Consider the following 23,334-nt stretch of genomic DNA (forward strand, 5'->3'; position numbering starts at 1 on the left):
ACAGAGAACGTAATTAAGTTTCCTTGTGTTTTTGCAATCATAATGTTCCAACACGTACGTAAAGGTTCTCGTGGTGACCACGATAGAAAAACATGAGAATTTCTGACGCGGATGATCCTTTGACTCATAAGAAACACAAAATGTTGTTTTATGATGTAAAGAAAAACTCACTGATTATCATACAAAGTCATGACTTTTTTGGGCAGAATTTTTCATGTTGAATTTATTGGTGAATATGAACATTGAAAACGTCATTTTCCGTGTCTTACACGATTCAATTTAAACAGGGAGTGCCACCTGTATTTGTCAATATGTGCTGACAGCCAGCATTCTCCTCCTCATACCCCCTGTCAGTCTCCTGATCCTTTGGAGGGTCAAACCCGTGAAAGTAAACCCGGGTAAACTAGGCCTTCAGCACACCATGCTTGCCTATGCTTGTCGTAAAAGGCGACTAACGGGATAGGGTGGTCAGTCTCGCTGACTTGGTTGACACATGTCATCGGTTCCCAACTCAGCAGATCGATGCTCATGTTATTGATCACTGGATTGTCTGGTCCAGACTCCATTATAAATAGACCGCCGACATTTAGCTGGAATGTTGCTGAACGCGGCGTAAAACAATAAACCAACAAACTACACAATCCTTTTGGAATGTTTTTTTCTTATATTTCTGCCTACGTGCTCTCTGATGCAGTAGAACGTTTAAGTCAAGTTCACATGAACTACACCCATAATTTGCGTTATATGTGGAATTATCTTGTCATTTATGTCACAAAATGGTGGGATTAAATTCTGATAACTGAATCACATTAACGCCGTAATGACTATTTAAAACCGTTACGGTATTTACGTACTGAACAGCTTGCAATCTTTAGCCAAATACATAGCATCTCATGCATCCCATACGCAACATGCATCCTAACAAGAAATCCGTGCACGTAACCAACTGCAGTTACGGTTCCGAGCTATTAACGCAATTCCCCCAACACGGTGCGGATTGTCTGTCACGGTCAATCACCAGTGGTCCATGTTTGCTGTAAGTATCAACCAAAATGATATGTTACAAGTTGTAATGATATATTACAAGTTGCAATGATATATTACAATGATGTATGTATGTGTGACATCGTGTTGCGGTAACTATGTATTCCGAGTGATAACTTGTGTCTTAATGGTTTTGGTGGTCAAGCCGGTGGTTTCATTCACTTGACTGTGTGACCCAGCTATGATTCTTTCCGGGTAGTTAGTATGTAACTTTTGATAGGTATATTGAACTGAGTGAATTTCAGTTTATAGTCACAGCGGCAGTTTTTCAGCCATATCGTGAACATATCCATCGAAGTGGAAATTGCACCCAAATACATATTCTTTTCCAACCTTCACATGCAGGTATGTTTCCAAATCTCATGCAATCAGCTGTGCACCTTTATTTATAGTGTCTACAGATGTATGACGTCGTCTTTCACAAGATACCTAGGTTTGAAGATAAGAAGGTTTGGTACCTAATCTACAATCAGGTGTGCAGTCGTATGTGTCGTCTACATATGTATGAGCTAGTCTTTCACAAACTATATATGCAGGTATGTTACCTAGTCTATTGTGACTCGCATCCTACTTGTACACATGTATGACCCAGTCTTTCACAAACTACTTTTTTACTTTTTTATATGATAGATACACCTAGTTCGTATCCAATGTTCAAGAAAATTTGATTTCAGCTTCTGTATTTGATGCAAAAAACCAATGTCGTCAAAACGTAATGATGGGACGAGGTTTTTGTGCGTATTTCATGACAATGACAATGCAGTAGCGACATGCCACGATTATCATGAGAACAGAGAGACCAAGGTTTAGGAAGACTGAATGCTGGCCGGACTGTGTGAAATACTTCGAACAATATATCATCTGCAGCAATGAGTCCAAGTCACTGGAAACACAGCCGACCATCCTCACAGTGAAAGGTCACCTGTGACAACGTTGGGGCAAAACCGGCAGATTGTCCGTCATCAGCTGCACAATCGTAGCGCTAGGGCTGTGGAAAACTGCAGGGATAACCATTGGCAATCACCAGAGACCAATCAGCGACTACACGGTGCGGAGGCATTTGAGGCAGAGAAACAAATGTCGCAGACTTTACCGGAGTCTGATCCTCACCGTTCGACATCGTCGTGCTCGTCTCCAGTGGGCCACACATCGGAATTGTCGTCACCGGTAGTGGCATACTGTAGTTTTCTCCGACCAAAGCCGATATTGCGTCTCGACGGCTGATGACATAGTTAGTCTAGCAATGACGCGGGGAGCGTTTTACATATGATTGTGTCCTGGAAAGAGACTCGTGGGCATAATGGTGTGGGGTGCTATTGCTCTCAATCACAAACTAGATCCAATAGTTTTCCAGAATATTGGTCCTGGTAGATCCATTAAAGATTGATAGAAAGTTCTAATTCTAGTTTTAAAAGTGCTTGGCAATTTGTCGATTCAAACTGAGAAATAAATGCTCTTTAATTGTTTATTTGTATGTATAGTGAAGACGAAAAGTTGTGCGTTTTACCATTTTTTATGTAAGTTTTGCCTTTTCTGTGTATGGACACAGTAGTGAGTACAGTGATGTATTTAATATTGTAATTCTATTAAAGCCAAGTGTATTGGCTTTCATATGATATGCAATATGTTACCCTTTCTCTGTATTTCATATTTTAAAAATGACAATTTCCAGTGGTGGGGGTAGTGAAAAAACTGTCATGACTTCAGCGCCCTGGAGTGAAGCATTGGTCAAGTTTTGACTCGTAAGACTGACATATTCGGAAAATTCAGACATTTTCCCATCGGAACCAATGTTCAAACCTTTTGGACCTCTCAGGTAAATAAATCAGGCCTTATCTCTTGGACTATAGAGGAAACGGTGTAACATCTGACCGCTGCATTGATCAAGCGCTGAGACCCTTCATCGTGCCACATTTTGGTCGTCATGGAAACCGCGTCTTCCAACGATAGAACGCTCGTGTTCATACTGCCAGAGCAAGTCGAGACCTTCTCGGCATGCAAACTCTTCAATGACCTGCCCTCAGCCCAGATTTAACCCCGTTAGAAAACTTGTGGGGCGAGATGCAGAGGAGGCTCAATGATGTGCGACCATGTGCATCAGCAGATTGTATGTTATGCAGCGAAGCAAATGCACCGACTTCACATATGGTTATGTAAATGTTTACATTCAGTTGGTATACGGGGAAAACTCTTCGAATGGATTGGATAGTATACAGAAGGTGGAATCACCTTCAGTGAAGAAAATATTTTGTTTGGCTTAACAGGTAAACATAATAATCCTTTTGAATGCTGTTATCTTGATAACAAAACCTCTTCTTTTCACGTTTCATAGGAAAAAGACAAAACTAAGCTATTTAATCTTTCAGAAAGAAATAGTAAGATATTGCGAAACTTCAGAGTTTATTGCATATTCAAATTGCAAGCTTTCAAGCCTTCTAATCTTCTTTCTATTTACTGTAAAGTAATCCCCAACACTGACTCTTGGAAAATGATGCAGTATGTATATAACTGCTACAGATAGAAACTGATTTTATGTACTTGGAATGTTAACATGGATTATTCAAAATTATTTTTAAAAATGAGAAAGGTCATTTTTCGTGCCATATGGTTTGCAAACAACCATATACCTCTAGAAGGTGTGTGTGTGTGTGTGTGTGTGTGTGTGTGTGTGTGTGTGTGTGTGTGTGTGTGTGTGTGTGCGCGCGTATTGTGCGTGTTCTAAGATATAACATGCATTCTCCTTTTGCGCTTTGTATATTTTCTGTTCAACAGGGGCCCCTTTCACAAAACTCTCGTAAGCCTAAGGTCTCGTAACTTTTCTCGTAGCATTCCTACTTCCAATGTTACAGTATAGGAGGTACGAATGCTACGAGAAAAGTTACGAGATCTCAGGCTTACGAGAGCTTTGTGAAAGGGGGCCCAGTTCTCTTGGTATGTCAGTTTGTCTCAGTACATCAATGTTCATACCTTCCAGACCTCTTGGACACTTGGAGCATTGATACACACTGTAGTTTTAGTCTCAGACTCTAAAGCTCTTCTACACAGGGGCGTATAAGAGGCAGGACTGGCCTAATCGTGTTAGGAGGCCCAATTCGGAGTGCAGAGTTGAGTTGCACACCTTTGATTCAAGTAAGCATAGTTAATAGTTCATATATACACCTCTCTCTCTCTCTCTCTCTCTCTCTCTCTCTCTCTCTCTCTAATAAAGAGAGTCAGACAGCTGAATCCCTATTTATTCTATTGACGTGTGCAAAAAAAATATATCCATGGCAACCACAAAAAGCAATAATGTGCATCATTGTAATGTCAAATGTGTCATATCTATGATGAAACATGTCTATATGTCAGTCGTGTCTTCTGACGTCTTATCAAAAGTGGCATTAATCCATGCAGTCATGTCAAGAGTTAATATAGCCTAATATCCTTGTACTTTTGTGTTGAGCGCTTCAGTGGCTTGAAGGTCAAAACGTGACTTGAGTTGCGTCTAGCCACCTGGAAAATAAATTTTATAAGAATCAGTGGCTTCCTTTAATACAGCAAAGTCCTGATAAAAGGGACGATTTGTTTGCAATCAATTCTGAATGATAATGTTTTTAGATTAACGAATGATGATCTAGAATAACAATATATGATGATATCCTGAGAAAAACAAAGGAAAACTGAAGCGCGCCTTTAATATTTTCAAGTGTTCACTACTAGGTTTGAATAGCGTATACTAGTATACCTCTGTGTGTGTATGTATATGTGTGTGTGAGAGAGAGAGAGGTAGAGAAAGAAAGAGAGAGAGAGAGTCCATTGAGCAAGTGTCCATTGATATCAAATATATCAACACGAGTTGATAGAGTAACACATATCAGAGGCTTGCCGAGGATAGTTTTACCTTTATCAAAGAGTGTTGATATCATTGGTATCAGTGGACAGCAGGGTGAGATTCTGTGTATCATCCAAAAATCATTCTGCATTCCTTTTAAATGAAAAATGTACATCTCTGAACACAGTACTGCCATTAGATTTGCAGTGCAGCGACGTCATAGCATTGTCAGGGCATTGTGCAGAATGTACTGTCAAAACGATCTCAACTAGAAGATATCGTCTGATATCACATAATCTCCTGTGGAACGTGGTTTTGGATGATATATAGACTCATGTAAGCACTCACTATATATATGTATTGTGAGTGCTTACGTGAGTCTAAACTTTTAATGGATCGTCCATATATCGTGATGTCACGTTGCGTTACAATTTCCTGTGACATTGAGGCTACTCATGATCAGCTATCATTGAATGCGCCGTCAATCAGAATAACACTATGCTCGCCTCAATGGATGTTCATAATATCAATCACTTGAATCTCTGTGTCAGATCTGACTATTTTCAGACCACCCGGATATAGGTGGATTGTTATGGCGAGAAACAACAGACAAAACAGTAAATATTGAAAAACGTAAAACAGAATTACTTACGATATCCATACCGACGTCTAGTCCTTGTACCAAAGCGCCTACGATATCTACGCCGATATGTGCCAAAGCCCCTACGATATCTACGTCGATATGTGTCAAATCGTCCATATGTCCTTCGCCCCAATCTATACGGTCGTGACCTTCCTCCTGTTCAAGTAGTTAAAGGGCTGTATTGAAATGTTTTGCGACCAAACAATGAAGCAAACGCCTCGTTTATATTCAAACGCTCCTAGCATATAGGATTATATATTATAGGATTAATTAAAGTTATGGACCTTTGGAATAAAATGACCCATTCGGTCAATGAGTTTTTACGATACCTGTATTTAATTGCAAGATATCAGGAACTGAATTTGTGATATCATCCTGAAATATGAGTTGGTTGACATATTTAAACCCTGACGCCATTAATTCAATTTAAGATATCAGCAATCCTGTTTATTATACATATATTTCACCACATCCTTTTCAAACTCTTTCGTGATATCAAGGTATTTATTACAGATATCTATAATTATCTCTACCCTTTAAGCGTTTCATAATATTTTCAGTTAAATCGCGGAAGAATTTGATTCACGATATCTATACAACAATGAAAGATATCAGTAGTTTGGAAATAAATGTAAAAGCATACGCGCTTCGGTGACTTCAAGAGTCGCGCACAACACTATAAACATTAAAATAATATGTGACATATTTGTCGAAAAGCGTTGTTTGCTGTCTGTAAAAACTCTGATTTGAACTTAAATCTGAGCGATTAGCATTAAGACACGTGCATGATAAGGTTCAGTTTCCCATCCCTTCAACTACTTTGTTGGGCAGTCTGGTACACTATTGGTCAAATCGTTTGCTCGTCACACCGAAGATCCGGGTTCAATCCCCCACATGAATACAATGAAGCCCATTTCTGGTGTCCCAGGGCCTGATGGTGCTGGAGAGCTTTTGAACAATTGCGTAAAGGGCGACTTGTATACTCACAAGCTACTCTGTACCACAGTTCTATACGACAAACGCAGCATTGTGGCGTATGGTGAGGCGTACTAATGTCAAGAATTGGCGGCACTTTTTTTATAGTTTAACACTAAAGATGCCATTTCCAACAAATTAGTACACGCACACGCACGCATGGAAGCACAGAAACGCATAGGCATACACACTTACTGACGCATGCACCATGCTTGCAGTAGACAGTCCTTGTCTCCAATGCCATAAAATTGGCGGCACAGTTAGCGGAACAGGTGCGGTTCCGAGCCTGCGACATTGTCCCCGACCCACAGGTAACTGAACAAGCTCCACTATTAGCCCACTGGGACCACTCGGTGATCACTGCAATGAATATCAACATTTCTGAAAGAGGATCTAGGATGTTCAAGAGAATTGAGAGCTCGTTTTCTTGGTCAATGATATTCGTGAAAGATCTTCAAATGTCGTTTGCACACTTTTGAAAGTCAGTTTCACAGCCAAACAAACGCTGATATTTATCATTCAATGAAGAACCTACACACTGTAAACTTCTCACTGAAAGGTGCATGTACATATAACACTTGTTCCGCCTACCTGGACATGGGGTTTCGTTACATGCAGCAGTCCTCGTCTCCATTTCCATGAAATTGGCGGGACAGTTAGCGGAACAGGTACGGTTCCTAGACTGTGACACTGTCCCGGACCCACAGGTCACTGAGCATGCTCCGCTGTTAGCCCACTGGGACCACTCTGTGATCACTACAAACAGGATTGCGGTCTTATCACATATCAATGAAGAATTTGAAAAGGTGAAGAGAGTTAAGAGGGGAGTAGTAACTTATTGCAGATTTCGCTGACCCGTGCGTCTGAAACCTCTGACAATTACGGAGTTCAGGATAGATACTGCTTTTGCAAGACAGCTGTCTCTATGGTAGTTCCGTTAGTATTTAAATATGCTCCCTCTTACTGGAGGAAACATCATACACAAGACTTCCATCCTATTGATTTCTTCCGCTTTTTGTCAGTTATAATTATGATCCTTGAGCCCTATATATTTTTGTGAAGATATTTGCCGCTTGAAGTATTCATGTCAGCATAAATGTCTGTTTTAGATGTGCAAATAAAATCTGCTAACGGCAGCTTTTTATTCAACGTCAGAATACTGCGTCGATCCTAAATATTCCGACCCCCATGTTTTTTAGAAAAAATATTTTTGAGAAAATGAAGACTTGCCTTACGTTACCGATTTAACGTGGTGTATGATCCTCCATCCTTATTGGAAATAAGTTGTGTTAATTAACACATAGAGTGAGTGAACATCTCACGCAAAAGTCCAGCAATATCACTTCGGGGGACCCAGGAAATGGCCCTGCACATTGTACCCAGCTGCAAATCGAACCTGAGTCTTCAGCGCGACGAGCTAACACTTCAACCATTTTGCTACAACACTCGTACACATTCTGTTCGTACACATCTGCACTTGCTGTACCTACCTGGACAACTGCCTTCGTTACATGAGGTAAGTCGGGTCTCCATTGAAACAATATCAGGCATGCAAATACAAGATCGGTTCCGAACCTGCCTCCGTTGTCCAGGCCCACACGTGACTGAACAAGGTCCATCGTCAGTCCATTCGGACCAGTCGGTGATAACTACACACAGTGAGTGTGGATGTACTGCTTTGTTTAAAGTGAAATTCATCGGTATGTTTTCACTTCAAACAGACTATAGATGCCATGCAATGTATCCTCGGTGATGCACAAAACACAATGATATTACACCACAATCCTATATCGGAAAGTTGTGCGAAGGTTCTATGGTGCATATATACTCACTGACACAAATAAAGGAAAACGTGGAAGGGTGTGCTTTCCTCTATACTTTCCGCCTTTTCACTAACATTGCAATATAAAGCATGCGGAGAAACTTGTAAAATAATATCGGAACACTTGTGCTTTCATGTGTTCCCTTATTTGTTTCCATGAGTATATTAATCAATCCACTCACTCACTCAGCCACATGCGCACCCATGCAGGCACTCAGCCACATGCGCACCCATGCAGGCACTCAGTCACATGCACACCCAAGCAGGCACTCAGCCACATGCACACCCAGGCAGGCACTCAGCCACATGCACACCCATGCAGGCACTCAGTCACATGCACACCCATGCACGCACTCAGTCACATGCACACCCATGCAGGCACTCAGCCACATGCACACCCATGCAGGCACTCAGTCACATGCACACCCATGCACGCACTCAGTCACATGCACACCCATGCAGGCACTCAGCCACATGCACACCCATGCAGGCACTCAGCCACATGCACACCCAGGCAGGCACTCAGCCACATGCACACCCATGCAGGCACTCAGCCACATGCACACCCATGCAGGCACTCAGCCACATGCACACCCATGCAGGCACTCAGCCACATGCACACCCATGCAGGCACTCAGCCACATGCACACCCATGCAGGCACTCAGTCACATGCACACCCAGGCAGGCACTCAGCCACATGCACACCCATGCAGGCACTCAGCCACATGCACACCCATGCAGGCACTCAATCATCATGTACTCACACGTCTTGTAACATCAATCAGCGATGAAAAAGTGAAAAAGTGTATACGAAATTCAATAATGTTTCAGAATCATGAGCATCGACCTACGCAAATGACATGTGTCAACCAAATAATCGAGCACCACCCGATCCCGCTAGTCGATTATTGCGACAAGGAAGGGTTGTTATTCTTCAAAGGCATTTTTCAAATTCATTCAAAAGAGAAGGGTTGCTGAAGACGCGTGAAATATCCAAAGCTTGTAGCTCGTTCTTGACTTTTGTATTCACAGGTCTGAGTGGGCGAGTGAGTGAGTTAAAATTGTACATTGCATCGGCAATATTAGTAATTTAGCGATGTAAAAAGGTAATATTGTTTTTAACATCTATCGACAAAGGACAGTACATGAGGTAGGTATTTCACAGTTTTAAAATAAAACCAACCTGATAAAACTACGATATGGAGATAGTTAATTCAGTAGATTCATTGACACTAATCACGCTCATATTATAAACAACTCACGACCAACGTCTGCCTGTGCTTTTAGTGATTTCCCAGCAGGAACAATGACAATAGAAAACCGACACAATGTCCATATCAATGGCTGTTTCACCCAGCCATTTAAGTCGAAGATACAAGGTCACGGCGTGAAAATCAATTTAGACCAATCTGTGTGATCATGTGTATACCGGTATATAACGTGTCGTAAATATGATTTATCGTGGTTGTTTTTGTTTTTTTCTATAATCGTAACCCATAACTGGACCTATGAGCGAGACAACTAGGAAACTACTGCCGGATGATTGTCTAAAATGCGAGCTGCAGGTTAAAAATATGACTTGATATGAATAGACACTGTTTCGGTTTCCATGCAATAATGCGCCTGACCAAAAAAAACTGGTCATGGTGAAAACATACTAGTACATACAACGTGACTGAATTACTTTTTAACATTAGCATTGTTTCAATTTTTAGCATTGTTTCAAATATAAGCATGCATGCGGCGATAAGAAGTTATGAAAATACAAAAACGTGCTATCAGATATGGATAAATAAGCCCTGAAATGTCTTCCGCAGAAAGCCATTGCCTCTTGGGTTAACCAACAAAGCTATACATCTGAGGAACATGGCGACTTGTGCATCTCAGATACACAAAAGTAACTTCTTTGAGTAGCATTTTAGAAGATGGGAAGTACAATAGCGACAAATTTATGGACAAGAACTATTTTTATGTCGTGAGTGGCATAGATTCTTGTACAGTTGACGTGGACACAGTTATGGGGGTCTTTGCGCCGAAACCGTGCAATAATATTGAGATATCATCCATATGGGCCAGTACATATGTCCAGACTTCACCTGGTATCCCATGCAGGAACCAAGAAAACGCAGAGTCCCTCTCGCATGGTCTACCTCAAGTTGCTGGCGTCCCATATTAGACTACAGCCTGGTTTTACATTGTGTTGCTGACAACTGATATAGCATTTTAACTAGTTATAATTCCTCTGTGACAATCTAGTAGTTGCGGTGGCCTTCGCTGACAGAATTTTAAAATGTATCAATATATATATTCTCAGCATATGACCATTCGTCGTCACGATTTGGGTGAAATGTTGCCAAGGTGAAACTTTAACTCCCCCACTTACCTGGTTCACTATAGATATTAGTAATATCTATATTTTTGTCGCAGCTATTTTCCCTTTTCTCCTTTGAGATAGGACACCGCGGAGGATTAATACTGCATTTCTAGTGGTGACAATAGTTTATTGAATATATCATACCAATCGAAAAAAATTGCATTTTTGTATTGTTAGTAATGTAACTAAATACCTTCCTTATTGTCACGACCCCCAATGTATGATACACAACCCTGTGCACTTAGCAGAACCCTCGAATCCGTTGGTAAATGACCAGATGGTGGCCACATGAACACATGAAAACACCTAGTTGTGGGTGTCAGCAACGTGCAGTAAACTTGGACAAAGTACCTCGCAAGGGTGAGACAGTAGCAGTGCCTCGTTGACATTGTGCCGCCAGGTTCCCCATTGTTCTCGGTGCCCTTGGTTTCGTATCCCCTGATCTCTTGGCGCAGGTCACCGGGAGCACAGCCCTTCTGACACTCTGGATAATGCAGAAGACTGCGGTGTTGGGGAGTCTAAATATTCTCCTAAAAGTTCTTGGTGGGTTCGACTAGGCAGCGTTTCCTGGGAGAGATCCCATTCGCTGTCCGGGCTGCGTGTAGAAGGGGCAAGGGCCATGAGCCTTACCAACCTGACTGTACCAGGAGCACCCGAATCCTCTCTGCTGCATATTTATTTTAATCTGCAAAAAATAATGATAATGATGATTATAACGATCGATCGACCGGTCGATTCATAAAGGTGTCCATAAATCGATTGTAATTCATGCATGAAAACCATAAATCAGATGTTTACTACGAAGACTGTCGAAAGTCGCTCTGTACTGAAAACAATACAAAACATGAATATTATCAATTTTTATCATTTTTTGTTTGTTTGTTTTGGTTTTTGGTACTTTTTATGTTTGGGTTTTTTCTTTGTTTCTTTCTGGTTGTTTGGGTTTTTATGGGGTGTTTTATATTATTTATTTATTTTATTTATTTATTTTTATATTTTTTTTCGTTTTATTTTGTTGTTGTTTTTGTTGTTGGTTTTTTTTTCCTTTTTGGGGTGGGTGGGGTTTTTTATTTTGTTTTTTAGTTTGATGTTAACAGTTTTATGTCAGTTTGCAACATCTTTTGTTTTCAGTGTTTCCCCGTAACAACATTATTAAAGGTATTATAAATTTACTGATTATTTGGTAAGTCCAGGGTGCCATTCACAAAGCGTTCGCAACATTATGACCTGTCGTAACTCTATAGTGTATCACAGACTTACAAATGTCATAGCACTACGAGCGTTCTGTGATACTGTATAGAGTCTAAAAAAACAGTAAATGGCTTCGTGTGCTACAATCTACGTCTTCGGGAACGACAACAAACCAAGTCACCGAGCATGACAGCCCGATTCATTCCGCAGTCTACTCGCCTCTTATCCGTAAAGATCTTGTTTTGAATTGATCTGACCGGGTGGACAGACTCGCTGATCTGCTTGACACAGATCCCAACTGCGTAGATTAATGCTCATGCTGTTGATCACTGGGTTGTCTTATCCAGACTTCGTTATTTACAGACCACCGCCATATAGCTCTAATACTGCAGAGTGCGGCGTAAAACAACAAACAAACAATAATCATCCAACCAGCATAGTTTGCATGCCCCCATAATGACTGAATCCTACAACCAACACAGGTTGCATGTCCCCATAATGACTGAATCCTACAAGGTTGTATGACCCCATAATGACTGAATCCTACAACCAGCTTAGAATACATGTCCCCATAATGACTGAAATCCTACAACAAGCATAGGTTGCATGACCCCATAATGACTGAATCCTACAACCAACACAGGGTCCATGTCCCCATAATGAATTAATCCTACAACCAACATAGGTTGCATGTCCCCATAATGACTGAAATCCTACAACCAACACAGGTTGCATATCCACATGACTGAATCCTTCAACCAGCATAGGTTGCATGTCCCCATAATGACTGAATCCTACAACCAACACAGGTTGCATGTCCACATGACTGAATCCTTCAACCAGCATAGGTTGCATGTCCCCATAATGACTGAATCCTACAACCAACACAGGTTGCATGTCCCCATAATGACTGAATCCTACAACCAGCACAGGTTGGATGTCCCCATAATGACTGAATCCTACAAGCAGCATAGGTTGTATGTCCCCATAATGACTGAATCCTACAACCAACACAGGTTGCATGTCCCCATAATGACTGAATCCTACAACAAGCATAGGTTGCATGTCCCCACAATGACTGAATCCTACAACCAACATGGGTTGCATGTCCCCACTATGTCTGAATCCTACAACCAACACAGGTTGCATGTCCCTACAATGACTGAATGTTACAACCAACATAGGTTGCATGTCCCCATAATGGCTGAATGTTTCAACCAGCATAGGCTGCATAGGTGTGTGGGGACACAATGACAGAATGCTACAACCAACACATGTTGTATGACCCCATAATGAAAGAAATCCTACAACCAGCTTAGAATGCATGTCCCCATAATGACTGAATCCTACGACCAGCTTAGAATGCATGTCCCCATAAACAGTGAGCCCTAGAGGGGATCCCAAACAATATGAATACGACAGCACGCACTGAACGCTACTAAACTACTGTTTTGTCTGGCCATTGTGAAACGACCAAGCCAAAACCACGTCAGTTCAGTATGTGTTTTCGAGGATGTGAAACAGTTTATGTCGACTCTCTTTCACCATCAGTAGTTCGCCGTTTCAAAAGTATTTTATACCCAAAGTTATAATCTACTCGGTAAGACCAGGAACGCCATCCGGGCCAACGAATCGAACAAACAAACCAGTGAATAGCTTCATAAGCAACGGTTCAGTTATCAGACAAGCCAAGAGAGATCACTGTCTAATTGAGATTGGTTAACTGCCGTGGTAAACCTGACCGTCTGTACAGATTCATGACATTGCTTATGGGTAGTAATGACGAAGACCAATTGCCCAAATCAAGTAATGACATTCTTCTCGCAGACACTTTCAACAATTTCTTTATGTCAAAGATAGAGATGATAAGGGACTCTCTGATATCTACATCCTAAGTCAATGAGGTTGATGAAAGTCCTACTTTCAGTGGACATATTCTCAGTAACCTGGAGCCTTTCACAGATATGGAGATCAAATCACTGGTTATGGGAGCTAAGCCTACAACATGTGAAACTGATCCAATGCCCACCAAACTTGTCGTGAAACACCTGGACTTGCTCATTCCTATAATCACTGATATTGTGAATAAGAGCCTACAATTAGGTGTATTTCCAGAGGCTTGTAAGAAATCCTTTGTTCGCCCACTTCTCAAAAAGCGCGACCTTGAGAAGTCTAAGCTAAAAAACTTCCGTCCAGTATCCAACTTAGTTTTCCTCTCCAAAATCGTGGAGAAGGCTGTCAGTGTGAGGCTGAAGAACCATCTGACAAGGTGTGACCTTGTGGGCAAGTACCAATCTGCATACCGGGAGCATCACAACAGTGAGACAGCTCTTATACATGTCAGTGATATCCTGAGACAAATTGTGGATAGAGGGATACTCCTTGATCTGTCATCGGCTATTGACACTATAAATCATAGTGTCCTGCTACAGACCCTCAAAACACGAAATGGAATCCTGGTACAGCCCTCCAGTGGATTGCGTCCTATCTCCATAACAGATGCCAATGTGTCACTGTCAGAAACAAGACATCAGAGTGCGTTACGGTACCACACGGTGTGCCACAAGGTTCAGTATTGGGCCTACTGTTCTTTGTCCTGTACACTGGTCCAGTTGCTGACATCATCTCAACACACAATGTGCAGCATCATTCATATGCAGACGACAACCAACTCATCAAGGCAATTTCTTTCAAAAATCCCACTGACGGTCTAGCTGAAATTTCTGAGTGTACAAGGCACATCAAATCTTGGATGACTAACCATATGCTGAAACTAAATGACACCAAGGCAGAAGCTCTTCTGATTGGATCCAAACACCTGCTGTCTAAAATCCCTGCCAAATCTGTGACAATAGCTGATGCTGTCGTCCCTGTCTGTTCCACTACAAAAGATATTGGTATAGTCCTCGACACCTCACTTTCGATGGAAGCTCAAGTCTCTCAGATCTGCTAAACCTGTCACTTTCACCTTCATTCTATCAGTAATATCCGTCCCTATCTCTCAGTTGCTACCCATGCCTTCGTCAGAGCCCTCATAACTCCAAGATTGGATTATTGCAACAGTGTATTGTTTGGCCTTCCTCAGAAACACTGTGACAGACGCCAGAAAATCCAAAACACTTCCGCCCGCACCATTTATCGTCTCCCTAAACGTTGCCTTATTAAGCCAGTACTGAAGGAGCTTCACTGGTTGCCAATCAAAGCCAGGATCGAGCACAAGATACTGTGTTTGACCTACAAGCATGGTCTTGCTCCCCAGTACTTGTCTAACATGTTATCATCATACTCCAATTCACGCAAACTTCGTTTCAACAGCCAGGACCTGCTCACTGTGCCCAGCTTTAGACTGAAAACATTTGGACAGCGTTCTTTCACCTATGCAGCCCATACTCTCTGGAACTCTCCTCCTTATAACCTGAAAACTATTGACAATTTCGACCTGTTCAAGTCAAAACTTAAAACACATTTCCTCCAGCATTATTTCCCTTAATATGCTCCAGTACCACTTCCGTACATATGTACACATTTGACTCTGTAGCGCCTTGAGCATGTCTGTCGAGGTTGATTGGGCGCACATATATAAATATGCATTATTAGTATTATATTATTATTCCTATCCACCAGTGCCTTCAACATTACAGTCTTCTAGCAATTATGTTTCACGCCCATCTCGCCTTGTATCACTTTCCAGGTTACATATCATCTTTTACCGTCATCCAAATCTTGCTGTCCATCCCTTCCCAGTACACCTACGGAAGCCTAAACACCGCCTGATTCAACCCTACTCGTGAAGATCCCAACTGATCTTCAACAACCCATGCTTTACATAAGAAGCAACTAAGGGGATAGGATGGTCATGCTCGCTTATTCACCGTGTCCCTGTTGTGTAGAACGATGTTAATGATGTGGAATCACTGGTTTGTTTGATCCAGTCTTGGTTGTTTACAGACCTTTGCCATAAAGCTGGAATTTTGCGAGGAGCGGCGTTAAGCAACAAGCAAAACCGACTCACCCGTACAGTCCACGAGGTTGCATGGATTGGTTCTGTTGTCTGTGAGGGGCCCGACACATAGGGTCATGAATGGCGAGATACACGTCCTGTCACGTGTGTCTGTCTGGACACCTTGGTCACACGTGGTACTGCACGTTCCGTCCACCCATTCAGTCCATGGCGTATCTGAAAGATTTATTTGTGAGAGGACAGAATTAGTCTTCACCAACCCACGCTTGTCCTTAGAGGCGACTAACGGGACCAAGATGTCGCGGTCAACGGTTTTCCACGTGGATTAATGTATGGCACGGTCAAGGGAAGAACTTACAGTTCAAGACATGAGTGTCAGATGTCTCGACGTCTGTGTTTGAGATACATTATACAATGCCTCCACCCCAATCTGTATTGGGAACCCTGAAGTTCCGTGTTAAGCTTGGTCTTAAGCAACCCATGTTTATGGACTGACTGGATGAATCCCCAGTTCGAATCCCGAATCTGAAAAAAGTATTCAGATTCGGGATTCAACTGCCGAAACCCGAATGCTAGGAAAACTGAGATCTGAGGCACAAATCCTGAATCCCAAATCAGTTTCTCACTTCATGTTACAGGTTAAATCGTCTCCTGTGACAAGCATGGGTTGCTCAAGACGAATTCTAACCTGGATCATCACAGGTCCTATTTGATAGCGATTCCTGAATGGGTCCTCGTGATTCATTTGGACCCGTACAATGGATTCATATGTTTAATATGAATGATTTCGTGGCAGTGAGGGCTGTGACTGTGAGCGTGTACATGAGGCATCAAAACGTCAGAATGAGTTAGATTCCATTGAGCACAATATAAAATAAAAAGAAACAAACAAATGTAAGCAGATCTGGGTGCGTCAGTTGTGGATACGTTATCAAATGTTAATGAAATATCAACTGCTATGGAAACAAAATCTTACAAACGTCATCATCCTGGATGTTGATGAGCACGTTATTGTCAGGCCCAACGTCGGCCCCCGACAAATTGAAGAGGAACTGTTCCGTTGGTTCCATAATCTACAAAGAGAATTAAGCCAAACTCTGTGACAAATCGAAAAATTGGAACACCCATAGATGTAGCCCTGTGAGGAATAGAATCATTTTGACTCCTCAGTCAGCAATTTGTTCTGCATGACACGGTGTCCGTTGAGCTTCCTGATGACTAAGGGAAAGGTTTTTTGAAAATCTTACTTGAATTCTGATTTTGGTTATGGAAGGAGGTTGTGGCATTCTTAGCATTAACGTTGTTGTTGTGGTATCTGGTAGTAGGTGTAGATCTTTCTCCTCCATTCGTCGTCGTCATCGTCATCATCATCACCATCATCGTCTATATCATTGAGACTTGAGAACCAGTGGTTTTGTACATGTATTACTATTATTTTGACATCATTCGATAAAATATACAGAAGCCTGCGATAGGTATACATCAAGAACCCCTGACATATCACATGACTGAATGAGCCCCGATCTCAACCCTTTGGAGGATATCTGGTACATGACTGGTCGATCGTCGTGTGCACTTAAGCGATCCTCCTAGACAGAACCTGGTCCAATTGGAAACTGCTTTATACGAACAATGTGTTGTCTGCTATTGATCAGGAGGCTGACAGAGTGTATAAGGAGGAGAGTGCTGGCTGTAATGATGTTACAAGAATCATGTGAGACACGAAAAATGACATTTTCAATGTTCACAATCACCAATATACTAGTATTCGACATTAAACATTCCAAGGCCATACTTATACAGGCACGGTTTTGTATGAAGAAGGGGGGTTTAAATGAGTAGTTACATTACACTGCGTGTTACATTTGTCGAGCTCAAATGTCAGGCCAATATCAAAAGAAATATCATTATTTTACGATTTCGTTTACAAAATTGGTTTTTCACAAAATATGTTGTTGTTTTTTTGGGTTTTTTTGTTTTTTTGTTTTTGTTGTTTTTTTTGTTTTTTGTTTTTGTTTTTTTGTTTTTTGATGATCCAAAGTGAAGTGACAAGAGGAATTTATAAGTCCCTTTTGGTCTGACGTCAGCTATAACTTCTCACCTCATCATTGATTATAGGTATGTCAAGAGAGGTTGTTGTCTCCCCGTCGTTCATGGTGATGGTCCCAGTGCTGCTTCCGCCATAATCTGCAGGTGTTGCTGTTAAAGGAAATATGCTGTATGTGGCAGTTATGGTGCCGGAAGTGCCTTGTTTACGGGTGAAGGTCAACGTCAGTGGACCCTCGTTTTCGATAATTAGCGGTGGCGAGTCAATGCATATGTTACCACCTGAAACAGATGAAAATGCAATTTGTTGGGGTTGGGGGCTTTTGAGGGGCCTGCCATCACAAAATGGCCTGTCTGGTCAAAGCTATGTGCAACGGTTCCTGAAAGGATATGAAATGGTGATTCCAAAAGGTTTTAGATTTTACTAAAGCACACTGTTGTTCTGTTCATACGAATGATATTGAAATATTTTAGTTTCATAAAGTCACTATTTTGAAAATATACAAATATGGTGTAAAAACAGCTGATGTATGGAATTATAGAGAAACTATAACATTCTTGAAAAATATTCACGCTAACTCTAGCAGGGTATTTTTTATTTCTGATAAAGATGCAAATCCTTACAATTACTATACAATACTATACTATTGAAACATCATCCAGTGTCACCAACAAAAATATGCTGGATTTTTTCAACAGTTAAGAAAGGTCTTCTCTGACGCATGATGACGGTGATTTGCGGCGTCGCGTGTAGTTAGTGACTGCAGCAATATATGCCGCTATCTGCTTTGCCAGGAGAGAGTGAGCATTGTTCTTTATCTTACCTCACACATAAATGCCGCTTTCTGACTGTTTGAGTGATCTTCTATTATTTTCAGTGTACCCCGCTTACAAGGGGGTAACATTTTCTACGTACCCAGTTGGGAAGCCGAAGGTTGTACGCATGACGTACAGAAATTATTTATGTTTTGGGAATGCAAATCGATGGACGGGAGATAACTCTAAATCTGTTTTTCTTGTCTGATAAATCTAGCGCTGGCTACAAAAAGTTTTGTTCCCTTTCTTCAGACATTTCAAAGTTAACATTAAGATGTTGGGTAAAGTAAAAACGTCGTTCACTGGACCCTCGGCACCCAAGGGTTGAAGTACCCTCGATGTTTGTTTATGTTCCCCTCACTAAGGGAACATAAACAAACATCGAGAGTACACCAATCCATGTTCCCCTCGTGACCAGTAAACAACTTATAATGGCGATGCAGCAATATTGCCACTAATTCACGTCGGGTGCTGAGACCGGGGTGGACAGGAAATACAACGAACAATAAACTCACTTTGAGCGAGAGCTCCGTGTAGGAATAACGACAGAAGCGCAAATGCTTGCTGGAATGTTGAATCTGACATCTCTGAAAATGTAACGGTCATACATACATTCATGAAACGGACACAATTAGACGCAAAACATGTTGGAGACAGTTGTTGAGAATTTTTGCAAGAGGCAGTACTCGAGGATACTGTTTTCAGAAAACGTATATCGTTTTCCAGTCAGTAGACTGGGTTTGGAAAGGATTAAAATTGGGTTTCACATTCCCTCACATTGCATCCTTATAATCATCATTAACTCAAGTTCATTCGCAATGGCACTTAGCCTTACAAGCTGGCATTGTAACAACCTCACATTTATACCACACAGTACCATACAGTCACATTTACAAGATGCTCATGCCCTGTGGTCAAGTGAATTGAGCGTTCCTCGGGAGAGATTTTGGTCCGTGTTCGTATCCACGGTCTCCTAGTACCAAAAGCACCTTCAAAGATGATATGTGTGGCGTTCTGAATGACATTTACAGCTCGTTGTGAGTTACACTGCAGTAGTCAGCTATGAAAATAAACGGTATAAGTTCAAACATAAGCACACACCAAGTGAACGTGTCACGCCATTCCTCAAAACTTTACATTAATGATGATATTCTATTTCACATTCTCACAGTCATAACGACGGCTTTCCTCACTATGTCTGGTTTCTTTCCTCACTATGTCTGGTTTCTTTCCTCACTATGTCTGGTTTCTTTCCTCACCATCTCTGGTTTGTATAAGAGGCAACGACCCGTGACAATGGGAGTGTTAACTGAGCTTCAGCAACCTAAGCTATTCGTAAGAGACTACTTACGGGATCGGGAGTTCAGGCTAACTGACTCAATCTCACAGCGTCTAAAACACCAAACTTGCATAACCTTATGCCTATACCATCTCCTATCCACATAGTGTCACATCAATGAAACCTCAACATCGGTTTTGCAAATACTCATTTTTGGAGAGTTCAGTCCCTTGGTAGTTTAAGGATCCACTGCCCGGATTCCAATTTCTGATTCGCTTCTTAATTTCTTTCTGCCCTGTGTAGGTTTCATTTTTTGACACTCCAAATGAAGGTGGTTTTAATCAAACTAACATCACAGAGACTGAACTTATAATGGTTTTTTTTGTTTGGTAATTTGCCATTTGACAAAAAATTGATAAAGTCACGAATTCTTGACCGATTTTGTTTGTGTTAAACCATTATACAATTATAAAACTAAAATTCGGGAAACACTTGTTGTTAGTGTAATGAATTTTAATGAATTAAAAAACCAGGCTTTGTTTTTGTTCTTAATATATAGAGAAGACACCTCAGTGCATGGGAAAGCTCTTGGCAACGTTTCCTTTAAAAGAAGCTACAGACAATATTGAAGTCTCACAATTTCTCCATCATGTCACAGAGCAGACCGTTAAGCGCCCAAAGACAGAAGCAGGGCCATTCCATGGTTACGGGATGGGTCTTCATGTGTGTCTCTCTGTCGTTCATAGACTGAATGACAAGTTCCAGGACACTGGTAGAATACAGGACATCTTTCACATGCACTAGGCTGTTGTGTTTGAGCGTTTGAATGAAACATGGTGCCGGTATGCTTCAGCACCTTTGTTTTTCGCTGTTCTTGACTACGTTTCATTTCACTCAAACGCAACGAATATTGAATTAGTTGCTTCACTGCATGTTGCAACATGTTTAATGTGCCCATATACCTCAGAGTATAATGATCTCACCACGTTTCAATTTACACAAACAAATCGTGGGGTGTCCCTATACTTTTTGTTTGTAGCACGAATTAAATAAGATATGTCGTTATTCTTACCTGCATGGGGCAGCGACGTCGCAGTCAATCTATCTAAATGTGAACAAAGATCAGAACAGAGACATTTAAATGTATGACCATACAATGGTCGATTCGGGCAGATCGACATCTGAGCCATGTAATGATTGTTTAATTGAGTAAATCTCCGAGATAATTTAGTAGCATTAAAATGTAATCCACTAAAAATAAATCGTACTGCTGTCACTATCGAAATACGTTTATCGAAACAGGTGTCTAGCGCAAACGGATACTCCATGTGTGTTTTTCAAACAAACTGCTAAGAAAAATAACGCTTACTCCTGAAAACCTTATTTAACTGAAAAATAATACAAAGGCTGGTATCAGTCGGTGTTTGTTTGGTATGAGTTAGTGAGTGAGTTTAGTTTTACGCCGCACTCAGCAATATATTACAACTATATGGCGGAGGCCTGTAAATAATCGAGTCTGCAACAGACAATCCAGTGATCAACTGCATTAGCATCGATCTACGCAAGATACAATGACGTGTCAACTAAGTCTGTGAGCCGGACCACCGGGTCCTGTTAGTCGACTTTTACGACATGCATGGGTTGTCGCATTGCACGTATGGAAGTATTTATGTGAATACTTTAGGTCATAACGAGTGAGTGAGTGAGTGAGTTTAGTTTTACGATGCACTCAGCAAATCCCAGCTATATGGCGATGGTCTGTAAATAATCGAGTTTGGACCAGACAATCCAGTGGACAGCAGCATGAGCATTTGGGAACCGATGACATGTGTCAACCAAGTCAACGAGCATGACCACCCGATCCCATTAGTCGCCTCTTACGACAAGCATAGTCACCTTTTATGGCAAGCATGGGTTGCTGAAGGCCTATTCTACCCCGGACATTCACTGGTCTAGGTCATAGCGACCCAGCAACGCTTTATACTACCTATATCGGGGAAACAAATTGCCGACAGCTTGTGAAACAAAGTACGTTAATGGAGATTTAACCTATGGCAACAATATCGACAGTTTCAGATTTATTGAAATGTCGTCTTGGCACATTAAGCTAACATGTTTTACACACGGACTTACGAGTACATTAGGATTACGAGATATAATTTGTATTTTAAGAATAATATTAGAACAATGAAAAATAAGGGGCCTTGTGACAGTGTGGGAGATATGATGATTACTGGTTAAACAAAGATTTTTGTGGAGTAAGGCGATGTGGGATGCGATTTGGGACGCGTTCTCTTGTCATATGTGATATATTTTGATGACACTTTCACAGCATACAAGACTTTCTAGGTTTACCGAACCCGGGAGACGGGTGTCATACAGCTGAAATATTGCACAGAGGAGAGTTAGGCACCAGACCAAGCAACCCACGACTGAAAGCTATATAGAAAGTGATCAAAGAAAACATGCAGTATTTGGGATTACACTTTCCCAGTAAAATACACATGCTTGTGCTTTTAGGGGTCTGAGTCCCTTCCAGGACTTACTACAATTATAACTTTATTGAGAAGATGTAATCCCATATACACTGAATGCAACATCTCACCATGCACTTTCTAAGTGGCATTGTGAATTCATACATTCTCATGGTGACGTGATCGGGGACCGATACACAAAAAGCATGAACACAGCTAAATAACTGAAAAATTAGCACTTTTATTTACTTTGTAGATACGTCATCAATTCTATCAGACACTCGATTACACCGAATGGAGTGAGTGAGTGAGTGCATTGGATTTGCTTTTAGCAATGATCAGCAGTATCATGGTGGGGACACGAGAAATGTGCTTCGCACTCTGTACCCATGTGCAGTGTTCACGATGGTGTACATCAAAGTAACAGGACATTGGGTCCTGTAAGTTTCAGATGTCTGTCTGACCCACTGAAAATTCACAGGACCCACAGAATTAAGTTCAACAAACATTATATATTTAACATTTCTTATAACTGACATTGAAATTTTTAACGTTAAATGATAACAAACATAAGATAAATAAATAGCAAACAAGTGTCACATGCAACAAATAACAACTTCACACAAAGACATTGTGAAATATTCAGTCAGACACTGGGGCTTGCGGGTTGGTGATTTCTATCTGATCACTGGGGAATCTGCCAGATTTGTCAGAGGGTCAGACGCTATTCGCGAACACTGCATGTGTGGCATCGAACCCGGGTCATGGGGAAGACAAACAAATGCTTTAACGACTAGACTATATGCTATCGCCCCAGCATGGACTGGACTGGGGTGAATAAGTGTTGTCTCGACAAAATAGGAACATTAACATATTGATAGTGAGTGAGGTTTTACG

The 23,334-nt window shown here is 41.3% G+C and overlaps 1 protein-coding gene across 1 annotated transcript; it reads right to left on the bottom strand.

Annotated features, from left to right (window-relative positions):
- Window positions 1–4,528: 4,528 nt before the first annotated feature.
- LOC137275600 (uncharacterized) lies at window positions 4,529–19,269 on the bottom strand. The gene is made up of 11 exons (XM_067808180.1): window positions 19,200–19,269; window positions 17,924–18,150; window positions 16,799–16,895; window positions 15,874–16,038; window positions 14,007–14,156; window positions 12,579–12,736; window positions 11,022–11,154; window positions 7,964–8,122; window positions 7,065–7,229; window positions 6,669–6,833; window positions 4,529–4,536 (listed from the first exon to the last, which is right to left on the bottom strand). The coding sequence occupies exons 1-11, from the start codon at window positions 19,267–19,269 to the stop codon at window positions 4,529–4,531; spliced, it is 1,497 nt and encodes a 498-aa protein (XP_067664281.1).
- Window positions 19,270–23,334: the final 4,065 nt, after the last annotated feature.

The sequence above is a fragment of the Haliotis asinina genome, chromosome 1, assembly GCF_037392515.1.
Source record: "Haliotis asinina isolate JCU_RB_2024 chromosome 1, JCU_Hal_asi_v2, whole genome shotgun sequence".
NCBI classification, from domain to species: Eukaryota; Metazoa; Mollusca; class Gastropoda; order Lepetellida; family Haliotidae; genus Haliotis; species Haliotis asinina.

Excerpts from the sequence above, each read along its gene's own strand:
- LOC137275600 (XM_067808180.1), bottom strand. The coding sequence starts at position 19,269 with ATGTCAGATTCAACATTCCAGCAAGCATTTGCGCTTCTGTCGTTATTC. Across the intron at positions 18,151-19,199 it reads ACACGGAGCTCTCGCTCAAA|GTGGTAACATATGCATTGAC; the intron begins GTGAGTTTATTG and ends CATCTGTTTCAG. Across the intron at positions 12,737-14,006 it reads AAGGTCGCGCTTTTTGAGAA|GATTCAGTCATTATGGGGAC; the intron begins GTGGGCGAACAA and ends TGTTGGTTGTAG.